The following is a 20,711-nucleotide window of genomic DNA, read 5'->3' as shown; positions in this document are numbered from 1 at the left end:
TTTTAACTCCAAGGAGAACTGGGTTCAGGGGCAACAAATACAACTGGGGAGTTCAGAGTTAAAAGAGCTCTTATTTCCAGTAGTTATGACCATCATAATGTAAACAAAGAAAGATTACTGTTTTCTTCTGACATGATCAGGGTGAAAGCAAAAAGAAAAACAAAAACAGCCAGTCACTTAAATGTTCTAGTTTTATTGACCTAAGAAGACTGTGAATACCTTAGTTCACAGTTTGCACCTCAGTTTGAAACAGCCTTTGCTGTTATTAAATGTATGTGTAAATTAGTACTATTCTTTGAAATACCTCTACCACTAACTGCCACAGCAATAACCCCATAATATTTCAATACATCCCTTTCTCACAGCCACTAAAAGCCAAAACTAAGCACTAAAAAAGTCTACTTCAAGAAAACCTTCTGTAATACTCAGTGGAAGTAGCCCTCTTAATTAAATATGCTTTTGCATTTACAATGATGTTTCTTTACTCACCAATACCATGAGCCCCTGATTTACAAGTGTAATGCAAAAGAGTCATATCAGTCAGTCCATCTCTGTCATTCACATTGCAACCTCTTTTAATGATCTGAGAGACAAGAGGAAAAGAAGCGAATTTTAGCTGTACCATAACTTACTAAATACTGTAATTCATTTTAATGGCTCGTAGCAAAGAAACTTCCTAGAATACAATGTAAATGCTGAACTGAGGAACATGCACAAATGAAATAAATCTGAACAATCCGAAATTCAGCATTATCTGAACATGATTAAACTTCACTATTTACAAATTTTAACCTGTAATTTTTCTTCCTTATATTATTACTTCTAACATACTTTTTGCATGCTGAAAAGTTAACGGCTTTACTGAACAATAGGAAAACTGTATCATTTGAAAAGTCTCTCCCACAGTTCTTTGGTCTCTCAACGTTTTTTATTTATTTACACAAAGCCCCCAGTTATACTATGGTAGGAAGAAACTTTAACATACTTCCTCTCCTGTCTAGAAAAGCCTATAATCCAGAACAAAAATAAGAATGTAGGATAAAATAAGAAACGAGGTGTCCTATGAACGCAACCGATTACAAAGTCCCAAAAAGATTTCAGATCCTATCTCATCTTGGGCCTTGGAAGCATTGCACTTGGTCAGGCTTCACTGTAACTTCATTTATCAGTTTTACATTACTGTTAAATAGGAAACTGAAGCACCAAGGTGAAGGGCCTCTGAAAAATAACCATTTTGAGAAGAAATATTTAATTTGTACCACCTACCAAATGTGCTGAAATTCCTTCTTCCAAATTAAAACTGAAGGTATGTGGAATACAAGGCACTGCTTGGTAATCATTTGTGACCTACAAAACCTGTACCTGTATTTATGATTATTTCTGCTTTTGAATCAACTGTTTTAATTGATGTTACCATAATATTTCTTTAATGCTGTAAGCATTCAAGGATTTCCTCACCTCGTTCCCAATAACATCAATATTCTGCTGGACCTGTGGAACCCACTGTCTTAAGATAGCAAACAACTCAGGAATTGATGTTTTGGGGTTGAAAAGTATTTCTTGACATGCTGCATCATTGGGATCAAAGAAGGAAAACTCTGTTAAAAAAAAAAAAAAAGGAATAATTACGTACAACTGTAAGTTTTAACATGCTCTAAGAATGCATCTATTTTTGCAGTCACAGATGCAAAGAATGCAAGAGATTTGCTCCACTAATAATCACGCTGCAAAGTGAGAATATGATAAATACAAAAAGCGTTCCTTAATGTCTGTACTATTTATACTAAGGTCTTGCTTGTACTTCAGAAAAAGCTTTGAACCAGGAACCAATGCAATGGTACTGCAAAGGCTGATGTTAAGTTTAGACAAGGACCTACAGAGATGGGCAATGAGTAGGCTAATAACAGCTTACCCTTATTTCTTCAAGCTAGGCAAACACTGAAGATTCTAAAATGTTCCCAAGCACAGACAAGCCTCTTGATCTCTCAGCAGAGCAAAGAAACATGTACATGATTTTTCCATATGCTATAAAACATCTTTTCCTTCTTCTTCCATCATAATCGGCATAAAACATACCAAAACATGCACAAATCAGGAATGTATTCTGCGGCCTCCATAATTTCCACATCACAAATGCATCAGTTGCATCTGGTGGCAGATGCAGGTAACAAACATCTTCCAAAATTAAGCCACCAAACCAAAACAGCTTTTGAGGCTGGGTACCTGTAGAACAACTGGTTTTACTATCAAAGTCTGAGGCAAAGAAGGCATTAAGTACCTCAGCCTTTTCCTCATCCTATGTTTTCCCCCAACATCCAATAAAGGATGGAGATTTTTAGTCCTCCTTTTTTTGCTAACATAATTATAGAAGTATTTTTATTGTCTTTAATGGCAGCAGCCAGATTAAGTTCTGGTTGAGCTTTGGCCCTTCTAATTTTAATTTTCTCCCCACATAGCACCACATCTCTGTTGTTCTCCTGAGTGGCCTGCCCCTTCTTCCAGAGATCATATAATCCTTCCCCCCTCCACACACACACCAACTTCTATCCAAAGCTCTCTGTTCAGCCAGGCCAGTCTTCTTCCCAGTCAGCTCATTTTTTAGAACATGGGGATGGCCTGCTCCTGCTCCTTTGCCCTTCACGACTCCTCCTTAAGGGATTCTGTAAACCAGTCTCCTAAACAGGACAAAATCTGCCCTCTTGGTTGCTCTCTGTTAACCCTTCTCCTTACTTTTCCAAGAATCAAAAACTCCATTACTTCATGATCACTAAGGCCAAGACGGCCTCCAACCACAAGTCCTTTCTCTGTTCACAAGCAAAAGCTCCAGCAGGGCACCTTCCCTAGCTGGGTCACTCACCAGCTGTGTCAGGAAGTTACCTTCCACACACTCTGGGAATCTCCTAGACTGCTTCCTCTCTGCTCTACTGCATTTCCAGCAGACATTCGTAAATTGAAATCCCCCACAAGAAAAAGGGCTAGTGATAATATCATATATCATACGAAACATAATTTATCATATGAAACTTAAATGTCCAGCCTGCACTAACTCATCAAATGTGTCTCAAGAACGCCAAGTCTGCAAAGACAGAACATTACTTTACGTATGTTTATTTTTCCTGAGAACAAGTGATTGCAGGAAAAATAGAGCAGGAAAAAATAATTTTTAAGGTGTATAGATACTGTTTCAAAGATATTATAATTGTAGCTACTTATGAAGATCCTTGAGCCACAGAGACATTTTAATATATTATATAACCAGTTTTAAAAATTATTATAATTCATACATGTGAAGACAAATCAACATTATTTCAAAAGACAATCACCTAGTTGCTAGTTCTCTGTTAAAACATGTTCCACGGTCCTTACCACTGCAAACAACTACGCTTCCAACAAAAATATTCCCCTATAGTTTAGTTCAAATACTGAAATCACACTGAGAAAGTGTAACACTACAGATTTTAAATGTGATGTAAATGCTTAACTACATTAAAATTTGAATTGCAATTTTGCATCTTAATATCCAGCTCTCTGCTTACAAACATCTAATCATGTGTACAGAAGAAACAATTAAAATGAAAAGACATTATAATTAAAAATGTATGCAATAAGAAAACTGGGGAAAGAGTGGGCTTTCATCTTTCAGTTTTCTTTAAAAGAATAGAGAATCCACTTGATAAGCAGTAAGCTTTTTGTGGAAAGAGGGCATAAAGAGTTGGTAGTTTTTCTTACCATTTATTTTTCAAACTTACTCTCTGCTCACCACAAAATCATTTTCTATTAACGTACATACCACAATCTGAAGGCATTGGTGCAGCAGCAACAGAAAATGTAACAGATGTTTCAGAGTTTGGGAATAAAAAACAACGTCTTTCAGTGAGAGAATCTCCTTCTAAGGAACGTTCTGGAAGATCTTCTACAGTCATCTTCTAGAAAGCCACTTTAGTAGGAGGGAAAAAGGAATGAATAGCCTTGTTAGAAATACTCTGGATTAGTTCTATAATTGTAAAATATAATGTATGAGATTAAAATCTTTCCTTTTGCAAACAAATTATTACGACTATCACATCCTCGCAAACCAATAAAATTAATAAATTTATAAAAGCCAGTAGAGTATGGTGCCAAGGATACCCAACTTCTAGACTGGACATTGTCAAACTCTCATGTTATTAAGGGAAAACATGAAATTTCTCCCAGTTTTTCCACTTGGATAGTGATGAAAAGAATGATGCTGTAACTAGCAGCTGCACAGTAATAATGAATGGATTAGTTTGTTTTACAGTTTTATGAAAAGGTGAGGCATCAAGTACCTTTCCTCATACTCAGCATGCGTCTTTCTCTCCTTAAACCTGAGCAAGAACATGCTACCAGCTACTGCTTTCTCCTCTTTTCAGATTCTCGTGACTTCAATCTTCCCACATAAAGCTACAGACAATTCATTACTGAGTGATTCACTCCTGGACTCATGATTCCCTGTCATCTCCTTTCCCAGCTTCTCCCCTCTGTGTTTTAAAATAGCTTTTAAAACAGTATACTTACCACAGTGTCGTAGCCCCCACCCTGGTGTTGTTTCCAGTCAACTTTTCAAGCCTTGCAGCAACCTAGGAAAGAGAAGAAAAATAAAACAGCCACAAAGAATTCTATTGACATTTTCTAACAACCAGGACAAGTCACTTTTTAGTTTCAGCCTGCATGCTAAGATAAGAGAAGAGCTGGCTACCACTTGTAACTTAGGCAAATTCACAAATAAATTGGAAAAAAAAAGCTATTCTTGAGAGAAAAACAAAGACTAACAGAGGCTACATCTCACAGATGAAAAACTGAATCTTGAGTCTTCATGACTAAGTAGAGTAAAAATATCACTTCCAATAAACAAACCTAAAATTTTCATTCTGGAGAATACTATAGTCCTCTTAAATTCAGGAATTTGTTTAAAAACTTTGTCTGATAGAAAGGATTCATAAAGCTTCAAGGCATGTTTATTTTTATTACACTTAACCTACACGACTGAAAAAAGTAATTTTTTTTATTTAAGACTTACTTTGTTTTGTCTGTCTTACACACAGCAATTTACGTGAATGAATTTATTCTAATATTTCCTCCAAATAGATTTGCCACTTTATTTGGGAACCTTGCACAATTTTCATTCAAATATAAAAAGCATTTTAGAAATAGGTTGCAGATGCTAACCTTGATAAATAAAAATAAATCCCTCTTCTCTTCCATATCTTGTACAGTTCACCCTGTCATCAACTTGGAAGAGGTATCCAGATGAAAAATTATAATTTTTCTCCAACTAACTCATTTCCTCAAATTTGTACAGCTGTACAAATCCATGTGCTCACACAAAGGAAAGATCAAGGAAGAGGACACTAGGAACAGGCAGGACTATTTCTTCCCGTTCTTAATGCGTTATCAAATTGCATTGGCTTAAGCATCCTTAGATTCAACAAAGCCAAAAGTATCACTAGTTATTTCAACTGTTATTTTTATCCAGTAAGGAAAAGTTAGACTTTACGTTTTGAATGTCATTTAAAAACATCCCAAACACAAGAAAGTCATTGCTGTCAGTACTATGGACTCTTAAGATTTCTCTTAAAATACAAGTGACTAATTTAATCTCTCCTAGGAAGCAGTGAAATGAGTTTGCTACAATGTGATATTTGTTCAGAGGCTGCGGACAAATCAAAGCAAAACAGTTTTATGAAACAGAAAGTCTCCCCACATCAGTTTTTCATGGGGAGCACATCAGACACTCTCACAAAGCGCACAAGTAATATGCATGTGTATAGAAGACAGTTGAACCTGTTAAATCAGAAAGAAAGAAAAAAAACACACAAGAAATGATTTATATCCTTTTTGCACAGTGCTGTTCAGTACAACAGTGAAGAAAAAGAAACACCGTGAAAAGTAGTCAGACCTGATGGAGCAGATCATTACAGGAAGAGGCGAGATTTGTAACATGTGATTACAAAAGCTGCTGAAACTAGAGATCAGAAGAGACAATTGCAAATTAATAGAAAAAATATAGATGTTTATTGCACACAGACTGAACAAAGTAAAATCTGTGCTTTTTCAAGTATCCAAGTCATTGTTTACTTTGAAGGAACACATAAAACAGCGTCAAGGCAAAAAAATTCAATATACAACAGAGCAAAGTAAACCAGACAGGAAAACAACCCATTTTGTTGGGTTGATGACATGAAGACCCAAGTGCCATGATGAATACACCCACCGGCACCATTAAGCAAGGCATCAAACGTTTACACCAGTGCTGATACCCTCCAACCTAAGTGTGTACATCCTTATGCCACGCGGCTTTCATTTGGATCTAGAAATATATTACCATTTTATGACACAATACCAAACCACATAACTTCAAGGCAGCACCCATGACTACCCCCAGAGACTGCTAGCTTAAGTACGTGCACATCACAACTGGTTAGTGTGATACATACACACACCAACACCTGGAAAGGCAGAAGGAAAACAAAAGTTTGAAAACAATTTCAAAGAAATGGAAAAGACAGAAAGACCTGGTCCTCAAAATAACTTCTATTCTGAAGAAAAACACAATGTTGAGGTATTAATAATATCCAAGACAGACTGACTCAGATGGGAAGTCCCTAAATGCAACATCTTCAAGAAAAGCAACAATGTTCCTATAGAAGGGGTAACATTAGTAAGATCAGAAGTTCAGAGAGACAGTAGGAAATGGTTAGATAAATAAAATGAGAAAACAAGTCTTCCTTTTCATAGCTTTGACGAGCTATGCTACTATTAATTGCAGTTCAGCACAAAAGAAAATACCACTTACTATTTGCCAGCCATATGTTGTTGTAACCAAGTGCAACCTGAAAATAGGGAAATATCATTAGAAAAAAATTAAGAAAACTTGGTGATCAGATGTACATGCTTTTATGTTGGCAAGATTGAAGAGCAAGGACAAGCTTCTCAATACCCACACATTATATAAAACATGCATGGCTTATTTAAAAAGAAAAAAAAAAATTATTAACACAGGATCCAGATTTTTTGTGTACTCCAGACAATTTGCAACCTTATGTTACAGTACTAGTAGAAAGTTCCTGTGCAACTACTATAAAATACTGCCGTACTTCAAGCGATGCAATGGAACGGTGCTAGGACTTCGGCAGCAGGACTTGTCACACGTAGGATGCTGTTTTTGGCAATGACCACATCTAAAGGGCTACTTAGGGGTCCAAAAATTTAAAAGCTAGAAGAATAACTAGCTCCAGAGAACAAGGCTCTTGTACAAACACTAACTAACCAATCTTTAAAATCTACGTTATGGGCGAAAGATGTGTGAATATAGACACGCTAAAGGCCGTTTTTTACAGATTGGTGCATGGGGGGGGGGGGATATCTTGCAACGCAGCACGTCGAGGAGCCGAAAGTTTGAAGCAGCTCTGCTGTCGGAGCTGTCACGACAGAGGCAAGGCGCTGAGGGGAGGCCGCGCAATCGCCGCCTCACGGAGCTGTCCGCGCGGCGCCCCCTCAGCAGCTCGGGCCCCGCCGGCGTGAGGGGCAGCGGCGGGCGAAGCACCGCGAGCTGCCGGACCCCGGGAGTGCGAGCAGCGACCCCCAAAGCCCCCCCGGTCCGTTAAACGGCCCCCACCGGGCAGCGCCGCGAGGCGAGCGGCAGCCTCGCGCCCTCCCAACGGCCCCCAACGGTCCCGCTCCCCGACCCCCCGTACCTGCAGCCGGCTGCGCGGCCTCCCCCGCCCGCACCTCAGGCCCTCGGCCTACCGGCGGCCGGCGCCGCCCCCCCGCGGCTCAGCCCCGCCCCGCCGGGCAGGCGCTGCGCGGTGATGGCGGCGCCTGACGGGGCCAGGCTGAGGGGAGGCTGCCGGGTCCCCGCCTGAGGCGCGGCACAGGGCGGGGAGGTTCAGGGGGTGGCAGGGCGCGTGTGGCGGGCTGAGGGTCGGGCTGCACTCAGAAATGGCCCGCAGTGGAGCAGGGGGAGTTTGCTAGCACCGTCCGGGGCAACACCGACGCCATCCCGACCAAGAGCTGCTTAAATGATCATTGAAGGTGTCAAGCCTTCGTGAAATTGAAACTTGCTTTTCTTTGAGCTGCTCCAGAAGCACAAGCCTGCTGCCACTGGTGAGAGCTGATGTGAGTGAGCTGTGAAAAAATGAGCTGTTTTAATTAAAAATCAGCACAGCACCGTGTGAGCCTTTACAAAGGTGATTAATTCGATCCCAAACAAAACCATGACACTGTTACATAAAAAAAATACATAAAGCAGGTTTATTTCAGAAGAAAAGAGCTCTTTAAAGTTGTTGTCACTTAAGCTCTTCATAATCTCTCAGTGAGCAGAAACTCAGTTTTCCTCCAAAGTCAAACACAAATACAAACTCTAATTTTTTAAGACCTGATGTGAGCATTTATGCACATTTCCCTTTTAAATCCTGCAAACTTGCAAAGGATAGCAGTCCTACCTTGTCTTTTTTTCTTGCTTCCATAGTTTTTAAGCTTACATTACTTGTTTCATGCTGAAATCTCACAGAGTTTCTATCAATCAATTCTCCCATCATCCAGCCCTAAAATCTATCCCGTGGTTTACCACGCTGACAACATCTCTGGAGCCTGTCCACCACACATGTCCATCAAGGTTCAGGTCTCATTCTTGCCTTTGGTAGGACCTGCACAGTTCTACTAGTCCCCCTCCCACTTTCAGACTAGTCTGTTTTTTATCATCCAGTGCACCAGACATTTCTGGCAGGCTTTAAGAATATTTAATCTCTTCCCTTCAAGAGTGTTCTGTGACCGGGCAGCTTGCTTAAAATGAAAATACTGCCAAATTTAACTGTAGGAAGAAAATATATGAAAGGAAGAACAAAAGCCTTTTATACAATTACTTGCTTCTTCTCTAGGCTCTGTTCCTCAAACACAGTTTTGTGTTCATCAGGGACACTTGTAAAATAGTTCAATTCAGCAAGTTCACAGATAACAACGTAGGCTCAAACATGACAAATGTTTTCCTTTTGATAAGAGTTCTGTAAACAGTAGCATTGTAAACCAAAATATGATTTCATAAACAACATATGACAATCCATCTCATTCCCTTACTCTCAAAATATTTGCTTGTCATTCTCCTATCAATATTCTCTTCTACCACTGTTTTTACGTGACTTACTTATATTACATATATAACATATGCCTTGTTAAAACATTTTTTCTAGGACCCAGGATCTCTATTCAAGAATAAATAATAATGAACTGAACATAAATTAACATTTACTAATGTTAATATCAACTGTGAAATAATAAATACATAAGAATCATAAACCAGCGTCTTATGTTTTTTGACCCATGTATGTATTGCCAGCAGATGTTAATACATGGGCTGAAAATAACTAGGGAGAAAAAAAAAATTGGGGGGTGGCATGACACTAAAATCAAAGGAAAAAGTGAAGAAAAAGACCTTTCCAAAAACAACAATCCACATGAGGCTAATCCCCAGCAGAGATGATGGAACTGTTGGAATTGCTTTTCAAATAAAAATCATTAGAGTACTTTATACAACAAATACTCAGCAAGCTATGTAAAGAGGTCTCTCAACTCACTGGAAGAGATACACTAAAGCTACGTGATTGATCTGTTGTATTTTCCTTGACTTACTGTGGAGGGCTACAACATTCTGACCTTTAGGATCACTAGGATGAAGCAGCTGCCTACACCTGCAGTGTTTCTTCCCTCTGAACACATTAGATATGTGCCTAAAAGGGAATGCTGTGGAGATCTGGGACTACTGTGTACAAGCCACATCATGCTGGGATGCAGAAGCAGCTGGAGCATGAGCTGCATGACTTGCAAGAAGCGGAGTCAAGAAGTAATTACCTGATGCTTTCCAGAAAAGCTTAGAGGGCAATGACTGTGACATCACATGCATTAAGTACAATTTATGTGTTCCAGAAAAAATACTGTAGAGAAAGCAGGTAGGGTTTTAAAAATTTTATTGGGAGTCACTGGCATGCCTTCTCCCTTGTAAATCAAGGTAAGTTCGCTGCTCATGTTGAGCAGAACAAATGAAAACTGCAAGGCTACAGAGAATAATGACTTGCCATGAAGACATTCTGCTACCACAGTCCAGCATCAACAAATGAATCATGTAAGCAGCTCATTCATAAGTCTGAAAACATTTTATAGGCTTGGCAGCATAAAAAGATTTTGGGGAATTGGATGAGATACCTGCAATCGCGCAGAAATCACATTGCTAGAAAAAGTAGTAGGCTTCTTTCCAGTGTTAAGATAGCCACTGTTTTCTGTAACCTTTTCTGACACTGAGAAACAGATACCTTCAGTAGAAAAGCTATATCTGGAAAATAAAAGATGAACCCATCCAATCTGACTAAAGAAGAGGGAACTTGGTGGCATTTGCTATTGTCATCCTCATCCACACACTGCCCTTCATAAATAAATACTTGGAAAATACAAATATCTTCTGCTTCATCACAACATTCCATTTCCTGCTTTGAGTTCTTTAATTTCTCTTTCAGACTGGGATTATTCTGGGGTTTGTTTTCCCAAGTAAGAGAAACAGCAAGTGATAATGGTAACAAAAGTAATGAAAGGAATAATACTTTCATGGCTGTAGAAGTGGTTTGAAGAACTTTTTGGTTTTGTTTTTTTATAAGTGAGTCTATACTTATTCTTTTTTAAACCTTTTTTTCTTAGAGTTTTAACATTTGAAGTCTTACCATCAAGAGAACTATGCCGTGGCAGATGACAATGAAATAAAGGCAAGCAAGTCACTTTTCTGACTGCAAAGAACATGTTAACACTTTATCCCAAAAAACTCAGAGGAAGGAAAACCCTTTGTTAGAGATGAGTTAGAGATTTGTTATCTTATAGGAAACCGGATGATTTTTTGTGGCCCTAACCCATATTTTTGAAAGTCTAAAGTCGTCCATTCAGCCTGTGATTTGACTTCTTTCCCAAATTAAGACAGATGAACTGAACACTGAGCACTGTGGAAAGTTCAACTAACAGCATTTACAATGACAACAAGAGTAGGTTATTTTTATGCGTTTGTTTTTTTAGTACTGAAATTCTACAGTTTAGATGCACTAGATGTAGACGCTGTCTTAACCACATATGCAAAACTTATTCTTGAAAGTTCAGCTTTCAAGTTGGGAAGCTATCTGAAGAGAAAAATACCTTCCAATAATTATCACGTGACCAAGAAAAAAATCAAAATAATCTTTGGAAATCGTAGAAGGACTTAGAAGTAAACAGCTTGTCACTTGAAAGTAGGGGGAAAATATTGAAGACCATCAAGGCAGAAGCACAACAAGTATCTCTAACCCATTTGATTCCACGTCTTACATTCTCCAGCTGGTACATACTCCATCAAGATCACCTTTTCCTTGGTTAAGCAGTATTGGGTGGTATTCGCACACCTGTTCAAGTAGCTCCCCTTCAAAAATGGCTTCAAAATATAGTCTCTCTCTTTAGATCTCTACGTTCAGTTACATGTTATGGTTTTGCAACAAGGGAAAAAAGGAGGGGCAGGTACCAAGTCCTCTTGCCTCCCAATATAGCACAGAAAAAAATCTTCAACATGGGTGCTGACTGGCTGGTGCCTGCTTACCCTAATGAGCTTAAAGTCTTATTTGTAGTGGACATCTGTCAATACAGAAGTGAGGCATTCAAGTCCTCTTAATCCATTAGCTCTAAATCCAGCAGAGCTTTCACACTCCTTTTTTGAATCAAAGAAGAAAACCTGAGCGGAAACATACAATGGAACAGCACAGCTTCAAGACCAGATCCTGGGCAGTAAGCACGTGAAATTTCAAGGCAAACAACAAAGACAGACAACAAAACTGGGATTGTGATGGAAAACTTGTGAGGAAAAGGACAGTCTGCAGTTCAGGATGAGACAGTGAGTTTAATTCTTTGTTTTATTTTCCCTAGTTCTTCTGGATTTTTAATCAGAAATACAGTGAAAGACAGAGAAAGGATGGGCTGCACACCATCTCACAGCGAGATCGTTAATACTCTTGCAAGAAATGGTTTTAAGGCTTTGAATAAACCCAAAGGTGTTTTGCGTATTGATCCAGCAGATAAAGGAATCCCACTGCTAGTTAAAGGTTCATCTTGCTACAATATTGATGAATTCCACCAATACAAAATTCAGAGGAACAGCTCCCTGAGCGAAACTGAGGAGAAACTGTCCGAGCAGGACAAAAGTGATTATTTGCAGTTTTCCTCCAAATCGCATTCAGATCCTCACATTTCCAGGGAAGACAACATAACTGAGAGGAAAGCCACAGGGGCTGAAGTTATGTCCAAATTGATTGAGTCTCAAAAACACATCATTGAGGCTGTGCAGATCAGAAAGCAAAGCTCTTGTGAATCAGAAGCATCAGCTTCCATTTGTGATGACAAGAATGAAAGCAATGCAAAGCAAATCCTAAAGAAAGGAAGGAAGCCAAAAAATCATAAATTAGCTAAGCAAGGTCGGCCTAGCAAAACTAAAAAAAAGTCAATTTTGTCCCCATGCAAGATAGAGAAAAAGGTAGATTTCCCAGAACTGCTTGTTAAGGCTCATCAGAATGCATATGCCTACTTAAATCCAAACCTCTCCAAGTATGAAGCTATACTTCATATGGCCAACCAGGCTGCCCAAACTCAGCTCTTCCTACAACAGATGGTAAGCTTCCTCACGCTTCGCTTTGATGAAATCAACCAGCTCTTGGAAGAAATTGCTAATGATGGGGAAAATCTTCTCAAAGACGTGGGTAGATATCTGGCATGGCCATCAGGAAAAGATGATTTGAAGGAGCACCCTGATCTTCTGCAACAACTACTTCAGTACACAATCAATAAAATGCAGTTAGTGAGTGGAACACTGGCCTCTGTCACCTCCGACGCCCTGCAGGAAACCTGCAGCTACCTGCAGTCTGCTGCAAGCAACTTGGAAGGAAAACTGAAAGCAAAGCAAAGCTATGATGAGCGCCTCTTCCGGGCGGTAAGGCTGCTTGAAGCCTCAACCATGGGAAGCTCACAGTCCCATGGTGATGACAGGACTCTCTGTTCTGAGGATAGTGGCATTGGCGTGGACAGTGAGTCCCTCAAAGACTTCAGTCCTTTCAGCCAGCTTGGAGCACAAGCAAGCTGTGAGTCCTGTGCACGTGGCCTTCTGTCCCAAAACCACACCAGAACAATGGAGCACATGCATAGTGGGACAATGTCACCAGGCACAGCCACATCCCATGGCTGTGCACTTGAATGGCATTTTAAAGATACATTTTATTCATCTGTACGGAGCAGAGAAGAAACTTCTTGTCAGGGTGGAGTACCAGGAGGTACTTCCACTGCTGCAAAATATGCAAGCCTGAGCAAAAGGCACTCCAGTAACTCCTTCCAGTCTGATTCTACTCAGGAAGGCGAACATTTTGAATCAACAGATTTTCCTTCAGATGATGATGAAGAGAGCACCCTGGGGGAGGATGATGACAATACAAGTTTATCGGAAATGGGTAAGGATGCCCTGCCAAAGAGGCCCCAGTCTTCACCTGCAGTCACCGAGAACACACAAAGACAGTCATCCACCAAAAGGACAGAGAATGTGGAGACAGAGGAAATCATTCTGAAGATGAAAGATGCCATCAGTGAAAAAATCAAGTTTGTCCCAGCTAAATCTGGGCGTAAAGAATGGGTGGAAGATGAGAGCGGAACAGCAGTCCTAACAGCAAGGCCCAGTACAGCAATGGGAAGGCAGAAGGCCTCTGGGAAACAGCGACGGTCCAGATCAGAGGAGTCCCTCAGAAGCCAGGCAGAGGACCCAACCCTCCTAGAGCTTCAGAGAACTCAAAAGGAGCTCAACAAGAGGCTAGAAATGTTTTATGGAAAGGTGGATACAGATAGCAACCAAGAGCCTCGGAAACCTAGATCAACACGTCACTTGCAGGACAAGCAAATTACATCTAGGTCCTCTAGCAAACTTAAGGCATGCCTCTCAAAAAATTTCAGCATCCTGCCTAACCAGGATAAAGTCCCTTTGTACATGGTTGATCAAAATCCTGCCAGTCAGCTGGATGAAAAGAGATGCAAGAAGCCTGTCAGAGATACTGTGCCAGCCCAGGAGACATCGGGGAGCAAAGATGACAAGACTTCTGGAGCACAAACACTCAGTGGCAGCAGTTGTGCCCCCCGCCAATCTGTCAAAAAGCTCATTGAAACATTCAGTCCAACAGACGATCTTGAAAAAGCCACACCTTTAAGACCTTTAGGGCCAATTAAGTGCATCAGAAAATTTGGACTTCCAGTCATCCCACCCACCATTCCATTTCAGAGAGGGTTGGTGCCTTTAAATATTAAGCATCGTATTTCACCAGTAGAAGACACAAGCCTTTCAAACACCAATGGAGCTTGTTCTAACTTTTCAAATGCCTTTCCTCCTATACCAGCTGCAGAATTAAGCAAGGACACAAAGGAAGAACCTGAGGTAGACACTGAGAACCTGCCACCACCACCCCCTGAAATGCTAATGGACACTTCTTTTGAATTCTCTGAGCCTGAAGAAACAGCAAGAATAGGAGAAAACTCTTTGGAAGATGCCAAAAAGCCTGCCAAAACAGAATCTCATGCTACGAAGAGAGCACAAGTTTCCCCAAAAATGAAAGCCTCCCTCCAGTCCATTGACTTATTACCAAGTAAAAACATCAGCCCCAGCGCAGTTGCTAACAAAGTTCCAAGGAGTAGCGGACCCAAGGATGAGAAACTGCAGATATACTCTCTGGAGCTGAACCCTACCAATACACACATCCCTAGCCAGGAGGAGATATTAGCAACCCAGAGAAAAGAAGCTGCAGATTTGTACAAGCAAACACATAAAATTATTCCTCTTCAAAATCCCAGTGGAGTTTCAAAACCACATGACAATAGCTCAGAGAGCAAAGAGCCCAGTCCACCTGCTACTTCAGTGCCATATCAGAAGCATGGTTCTCCCGACTCACTGAGGAGAAATGAAAAAGGTTCATCATTCAACAGGAGGGTGTCCCCAGCAAGAACTCCCCCTTCTTCTCCACCAACTGAGAAGCAGCTTTTCAGCCCTCCGGTACACCACAGACGTGCTCTGCAGGCTTTTAACAGCCAGCAGCTGAGCTCACCCACCATGCAGAGGAAACCCAGTCCCCCTACCAGCCCCAGGGCACCCAGCCCACCCCGAGGGCCCAGCCCACCCCTACAGAAGAAGCTGCCTTCTCCACCAGCCCAGCGGAAACTGGTCAGCCCTCCTGCAGAGCACAAGCAAAGTTCGCCAACACCACACCGGCTGCCAGGCTCCCCAGTCTACCGCCGAGAAGCAAGCCCCACTCCATTCCTCACTGCCTCGTCCCCACCAACCTCTCCATCCCGCTCCTACAAGGGATCAAAAACTGGTCTGGATGCTGGGGATGAGTACCAGCCTGCCTCCTCCAAGAAGGGCAGCAATGTACGTTCAATATTTTGCCCAGCCACTTCTTCCTTATTTGAAGCAAGACCTCCACCAGCACCCAGCAAACCCATGGTGGAAGTCACCAAACAGACTGAAGCTTCACCACCTTCCCAAAAGAGCAGTCTGCTACTCCAGCAGCCTGCAGACCGAACCAGAAAGCTGTCTCTGAGCGCTGCCAACCCTCAGCCGTTTGTGAGGAGAAGTTTCTCTGACCGCAGACCTGGGGTTCGGTTTTATCTTCCAGCTCCCGTAACAGCTGGCAGCGAACCCGCTCTTAACCAAGCAAGGTAAGAAACTTTCTACTTTATGTCAAGAAGCAAATGTATTGCACTGTGTTGGCTTTCTAAACTAGTAATGGGAATTTATTGCTGTTAAAAAATACCCCATAAAAGTGCCCTGTTCCTGCACAGAACAGATGGCTGGAGAAAGATAACATCATCTTGCCCCAGATTTCAGTTAACTTCCCACAGCTTGCTCAAGCTTTACAATTCATCTAGAGAAAATTCGGTAGCATGCTACTGAACTTCCTTTATTTGTATGGGGGCTAAGGATGTCCACTTTCAATTCTTGAAAGATATGAAATAGCCTTCAGGTTATAAATATATTCAAATAACCATGAGAAGATAGGCCAGGGTGTCTTTCCTAACATCAGCCTCTAAGCCTGTCAACTATTCAATACAAATCTGTGTTAAAATATTTCAGATCAGCTGGCAAGAATGATGGACAGATAATGGCATGGATCTGTATGGACATTATAGCTTCAAACTTGGAGCTTGTCATGTCAGCTTTCAGATGCTAATTTCGAGTCTAGTGCACCATTCTCTGAGTTTATTGGATGGTTTATTAATCATGCAAGGCTTCCTCTGCTTTGCAATTCATTCAGCTAACAGGAAATTTTCAAAGTATCTCCCTAGATGTTATATTCCTAAAACTCCTCATTCTGGCAGTATTTACATCTAGTCTCAAATTCGCAAGCTATTCCCACCCGTTAGTCTCTTTTCCTTCATTCCTTTTCTTGCTCTTCCTCTCCTCTCCAAGTTTAAGCCTCCGTGTCTGTTATTTGTGTGTGTGTTATTAGCAGCTTCAAGTGCTAGTTGGGAGGAGTGGGGGGAGGAAGACATAGGCAAACCTGCAGTAGCGTCAGACTTCATAGTAAAAGAGTTTGGTAATCAATGAGTTAGCTACTTTCTCCCATGCTTTGGCAAACTCTGGGATATATGCCTCCATTTTTTCCATGCCCAATTAAACCATCCATTTTCTGAGAACAGATTACTATATACAATCTTCCAGGAGCTTGTAAAAGTAACATGTTCCAGTAAGTCATCAGGCAGCAGAATTCCCTTTCCCCCACCCCATTTTAGCAGCAACACCAAAAGAACAGGCAACTTCCATCTCATTTTGGTAGCTAGCATTGCCAGGCATTAAATGCCATTGTTATGTGCAAATTTGCATCGCCTGCATACTCACTGCTCCCCTAGAAGGCAAGAAGTGCTCCTTTCCCGAGTACATCTGCTGCCCATCCTATGCTGTGTGGAATATCAGGACTTAAAACATCACTGGCCTTAGCTAGAGCTGGAGCTACAGCTTTTGTATTTGGACAAGAGTTTCAATTTAAGGTTTCCATTTCTAAGTTCAACAACTAATTGAACAAATCATTTGGACAGCCTATGTTTGTTAGTTACTGAACTAATTTTGCTGTTTTCTAAGCTTGGTCGTTTGACAGCAGTCAACAGTTACTGGCATATTATCAGGGCATAGCATGAGAAATTATTCTGCTTATAGAAACCCTGTGAATCTGTAATAGGATTTCTGTGTGTGCAGTTTAACTGAAAATAATATTTAATTGAGGCTGCTAATCTTCCAAGAGGTAGAGCAGAGATAAAAGATTAAATGCTATTGCCATTAAGATATTGTTCAAGAAGGCAAGGGATTTGGTTAATTGAATCAGCCCAAAGCAAGAAGTCAAAGTGAGACCTCCTATGCTCAGGGGGCATTTGAATCTGGATTAGAGTTTCATGACTAGTCACGTATCACAAATATCTTCATCCAGCAGCACAAATCATGGAAGTCCTAGTTACCAGAACAGGAATTTAACGGCTTGTCTATAATCAAAAGATAATTCAGTTTAGCATGGTTTCTGTGTATCAGTTCTCCTGTCTGTAATGTGGCAGATTTATACCACCAGAACACATATCCTATTGTCATGTTGGCATACTCAAATGTCACTGTAAAAATACTAAGTGGATGCATAACAGAGTTAAGACCTTTACTCCAGCAGAGTCTGGATTTGGAATAAGACTTTTCACTCAAATCTGTCCCCATCCACAAGTGAACTCAGATTTGTACTGATCCCCCATTAAACATTTTAAATATTTTCTTCCCAAGAGAGATTTGTGAAGGGAGAGTACAGAGTATCTGGCATCACAAAAGAAGGAACATGGGGAAAAACATCTTGATGGTGTATATAAAGACCATGTACGCAGGAGACACTGAGTTACCTAGTACTTTGCAGGATTTGTGCTTCATGGGTTAATGTGGTCTAATCATCATTGTTTTAAAAAGTCACCATTCGTAAGCTTCTTACCTTCACTATCTTCCCTTCTGCAGTGCGGAGGAGAGCCCTGGAAAAGCAGGCGACTGCTGGAGCAACCCTTGTGCCCCTGAAATCAAGGAGTCCAACAGATCCACTTCCCACCCTGAGCTCTACATCGTGGGCCAGGGGCTGCAGAGGGACTGACAGCAGAAACATTTGGGCAGGAGGAAGCACAAGCAAGGCCAGAGGCTCTGGAGGGAGGAAGCAGCTTTACCCAAACCTCTAAAACACAACTTAGCCAGAAGGAAGCAATATGATGGCATTACATCTGAAAACACAAACTGCTCCCAACAGTCTGAGGAAATACCAGTAGCCAGCTGCTTCTCCTTTTGATTGCATTTTAGGTTTAATTTGAAGTTTTACAATTAGCAACAGATACACTTTCCAGTTCTGCAAGTCTGAGGCAAATTGATTCCATGAAGGCAGGACCTGAAGCCAAGTCCTTTGTTTCACCATTTAGCTAAAGGAGTTTAAAAACTTTTAGAAATGATCATTATTTGACATGTCATTTATTCAGGAGACATCACAGCTTTGGTTGTGTAAAAAAGTGACTGATGTGACCTTTCCTTGGGTAAAATCCTAGACCAATTGTACTCTATTGCAAAAATACAAATGGCTTCAGCAAAGCCACAACTTCACACTAGGTATTTATGAGTATGGAGGGAAAGAAAAATGTCAAATACAAGTTAAAACAAAAAATAACCCTTTTTTTTTTAAAGGGGTTTTATTAGGGATATTATTACCTCAAAAAGGCTTTGATCTTCTAAAACACCTTTGATTATCATGTAATCTCATCGTCTTTGGTTCCAAAGATACAAGGCTTAATCCTGATTAGAGTAGTTTTGTAAGAGCCCAATCAAACAGCATTATAAATCCGGAGGCAGCTAAGGACATTTTGAGAGAAAGAAACCTCTCCTCTAGCACAGAGAATCCTGTTTTCCCAGGAAGACATTTATATTCTTTCTGATTTATGCAGTTTGAAGGGATTTATTGTAATTTCTAGACAGATTCTTGCTAATGAAAACACAAGGTACTGAAAATTGGTTAATCCTAGGCTGTTACAGCACCCATTAAAATAGTTTCAGAATTTACTGGATCTTGCTCACAGAAATAGTTTATCATCAGACTTAAGATGCAACTTTTTAATTATTTTAATTTGACGTGTTTTCATATGCAACTTTAGTATAGAACAAGATCCAGAAAAAGAGCTATTTCTAGTTGTGTTCTGATGGGAATAGTTATAGTTTTTCCCCACAGTTTTCATTATGACAGCACTTCATCTTCACACAGATTTTTTAACCCTTCCTGCCCATGATCAGGGAACTGAGGCTTGCCTTATGCTGTACAAGGGACCCCTTTGGATACTGAACTCCTGAGTTTTATTATATTGCCTTAATCACAACCGTCCTTCTTCAATAATCTCAGTGCCATTTTATGCCACACACACAAGGAAATCTTAATTATGATATTTACAGTGAGGTATTGAATATAAAGAAGTAAATTGCAGCAGATAGATGCTTTGGATCACTGGGGGGTTGCAAGCTTGAGGTGACAAAATAGCCATACCCATAGCATACAGACAGATTTCAACAGATCCACCTTGTATTCACGTGGACAGCTTCACCATCACCTGTTAAATAGGGAAGTCACCAAGAGATATGTTAAAGATCATCAGCAATGCAAGGTGAAAGCCAGTCTTCCCACTCATCAGAAATGGAGTCCTATCCAATCTGCATTAAAAATACAAATACATTTCGTATGCATTTTGGGTTTTTCTGTTCTGCTGGCAGTAACCACCCAGAATAGCAATAAACAAGAAACACAACAACAGAAAAACAGCACTTTGCAAGCCTAAATATAGCTTTGAAGATGAAAATGCAAGAGTGGGAGGACAGCTTCTCTTCAGTTAGTACAATCGTTTTTCTCTCTTTGTGGGTAAATGGTGAAATTTCTCAGCATCCATAATGGATGCTGAGAAGTAACTGAGAAGTATTTACATCCCTAAGCACCAAATTCTTCTACGGTGTAAGAGCTATATCAGCACACAGAAAAACACTTCAGCAATCAAGCTGGAAACTTGCTCACATGTGCTGGCTGGACATGAAGTCAGCCAAAGCAACTTTCCCTGAAAAACAGGCTGCCCTGAAGACGCCTCACATCAGCCAGCATCCTAGTACAGCATCTCTCCCAGCTTTGACTAAGGGCCATGTCATCAGGACACTCACCACAAAATCAATCACCTAATCCCACCTAAACATTGCAGTTGCTGAAAAATTCTAATGCTGCCCTAAGGATGTTGCAGCAAACTTAGCATTATATTCAAGAAACAGAGCTTCCTTCAGTAGTAATCTACAAGAATGCGTCATGAACTCATGACCACATATAGCTAAGAGATTCTCTTCAGTACAGTTAATTTACAGGAGGACTCTTGCAAAATTCTTCAATTTGTATTGTAAGCATATGGTTAAGCACAACTAATGTAGGAAATCACAGTTTAGCTGTTCACTTTGAATTATTTTTTTTCTAATTTTTTTTGGACATTTCCATTTTTCATGAATCCAACATTTCTGGAATACTGTTGTTTTTAAGACCATACTCAACTTCAAGAATTATTTTTCACTGATGTAAATAAACCAGAGTTTTTATACACAA

General features: G+C 40.5%; 2 protein-coding genes across 3 annotated transcripts in view; one reads left to right on the top strand and one right to left on the bottom strand.

The window, feature by feature from the left end:
• The window catches only part of CLIP4 (CAP-Gly domain containing linker protein family member 4), a 26,544-nt gene extending 19,323 nt beyond the window's left edge, over positions 1-7,221 (bottom strand). Inside the window, exons 1-5 of one of the 2 annotated variants that reach the window (XM_068675878.1) lie at positions 6,815-7,221; positions 4,537-4,598; positions 3,791-3,937; positions 1,459-1,598; positions 490-583 (exon numbers count right to left, since the gene is read on the bottom strand). In XM_068675878.1, coding sequence (XP_068531979.1) covers positions 490-583; positions 1,459-1,598; positions 3,791-3,923 — 367 coding nt within the window. In that variant the 5' untranslated portion in view covers positions 3,924-3,937; positions 4,537-4,598; positions 6,815-7,221. Of the gene's footprint in view, positions 1-489; positions 584-1,458; positions 1,599-3,790; positions 3,938-4,536; positions 4,599-6,232; positions 6,252-6,814 lie in introns of those variants that run through there. The other variant, XM_068675879.1, reaches the window with a different exon arrangement.
• On the top strand, positions 7,221-20,711 carry PCARE (photoreceptor cilium actin regulator). The gene is made up of 2 exons (XM_068675875.1): positions 7,221-15,753; positions 18,074-20,711. Exons 1-2 carry the CDS (start codon positions 11,987-11,989, stop codon positions 18,201-18,203), a joined length of 3,897 nt encoding a protein of 1,298 aa, XP_068531976.1. The 5' UTR covers positions 7,221-11,986; the 3' UTR covers positions 18,204-20,711.

This window comes from Anas acuta, chromosome 3 (assembly GCF_963932015.1).
Source record: "Anas acuta chromosome 3, bAnaAcu1.1, whole genome shotgun sequence".
NCBI lineage: Eukaryota > Metazoa > Chordata > Aves > Anseriformes > Anatidae > Anas > Anas acuta.
Note: the sequence above shows the minus strand (reverse complement) of the source record. Positions and strands in the feature narration are given on the sequence as shown.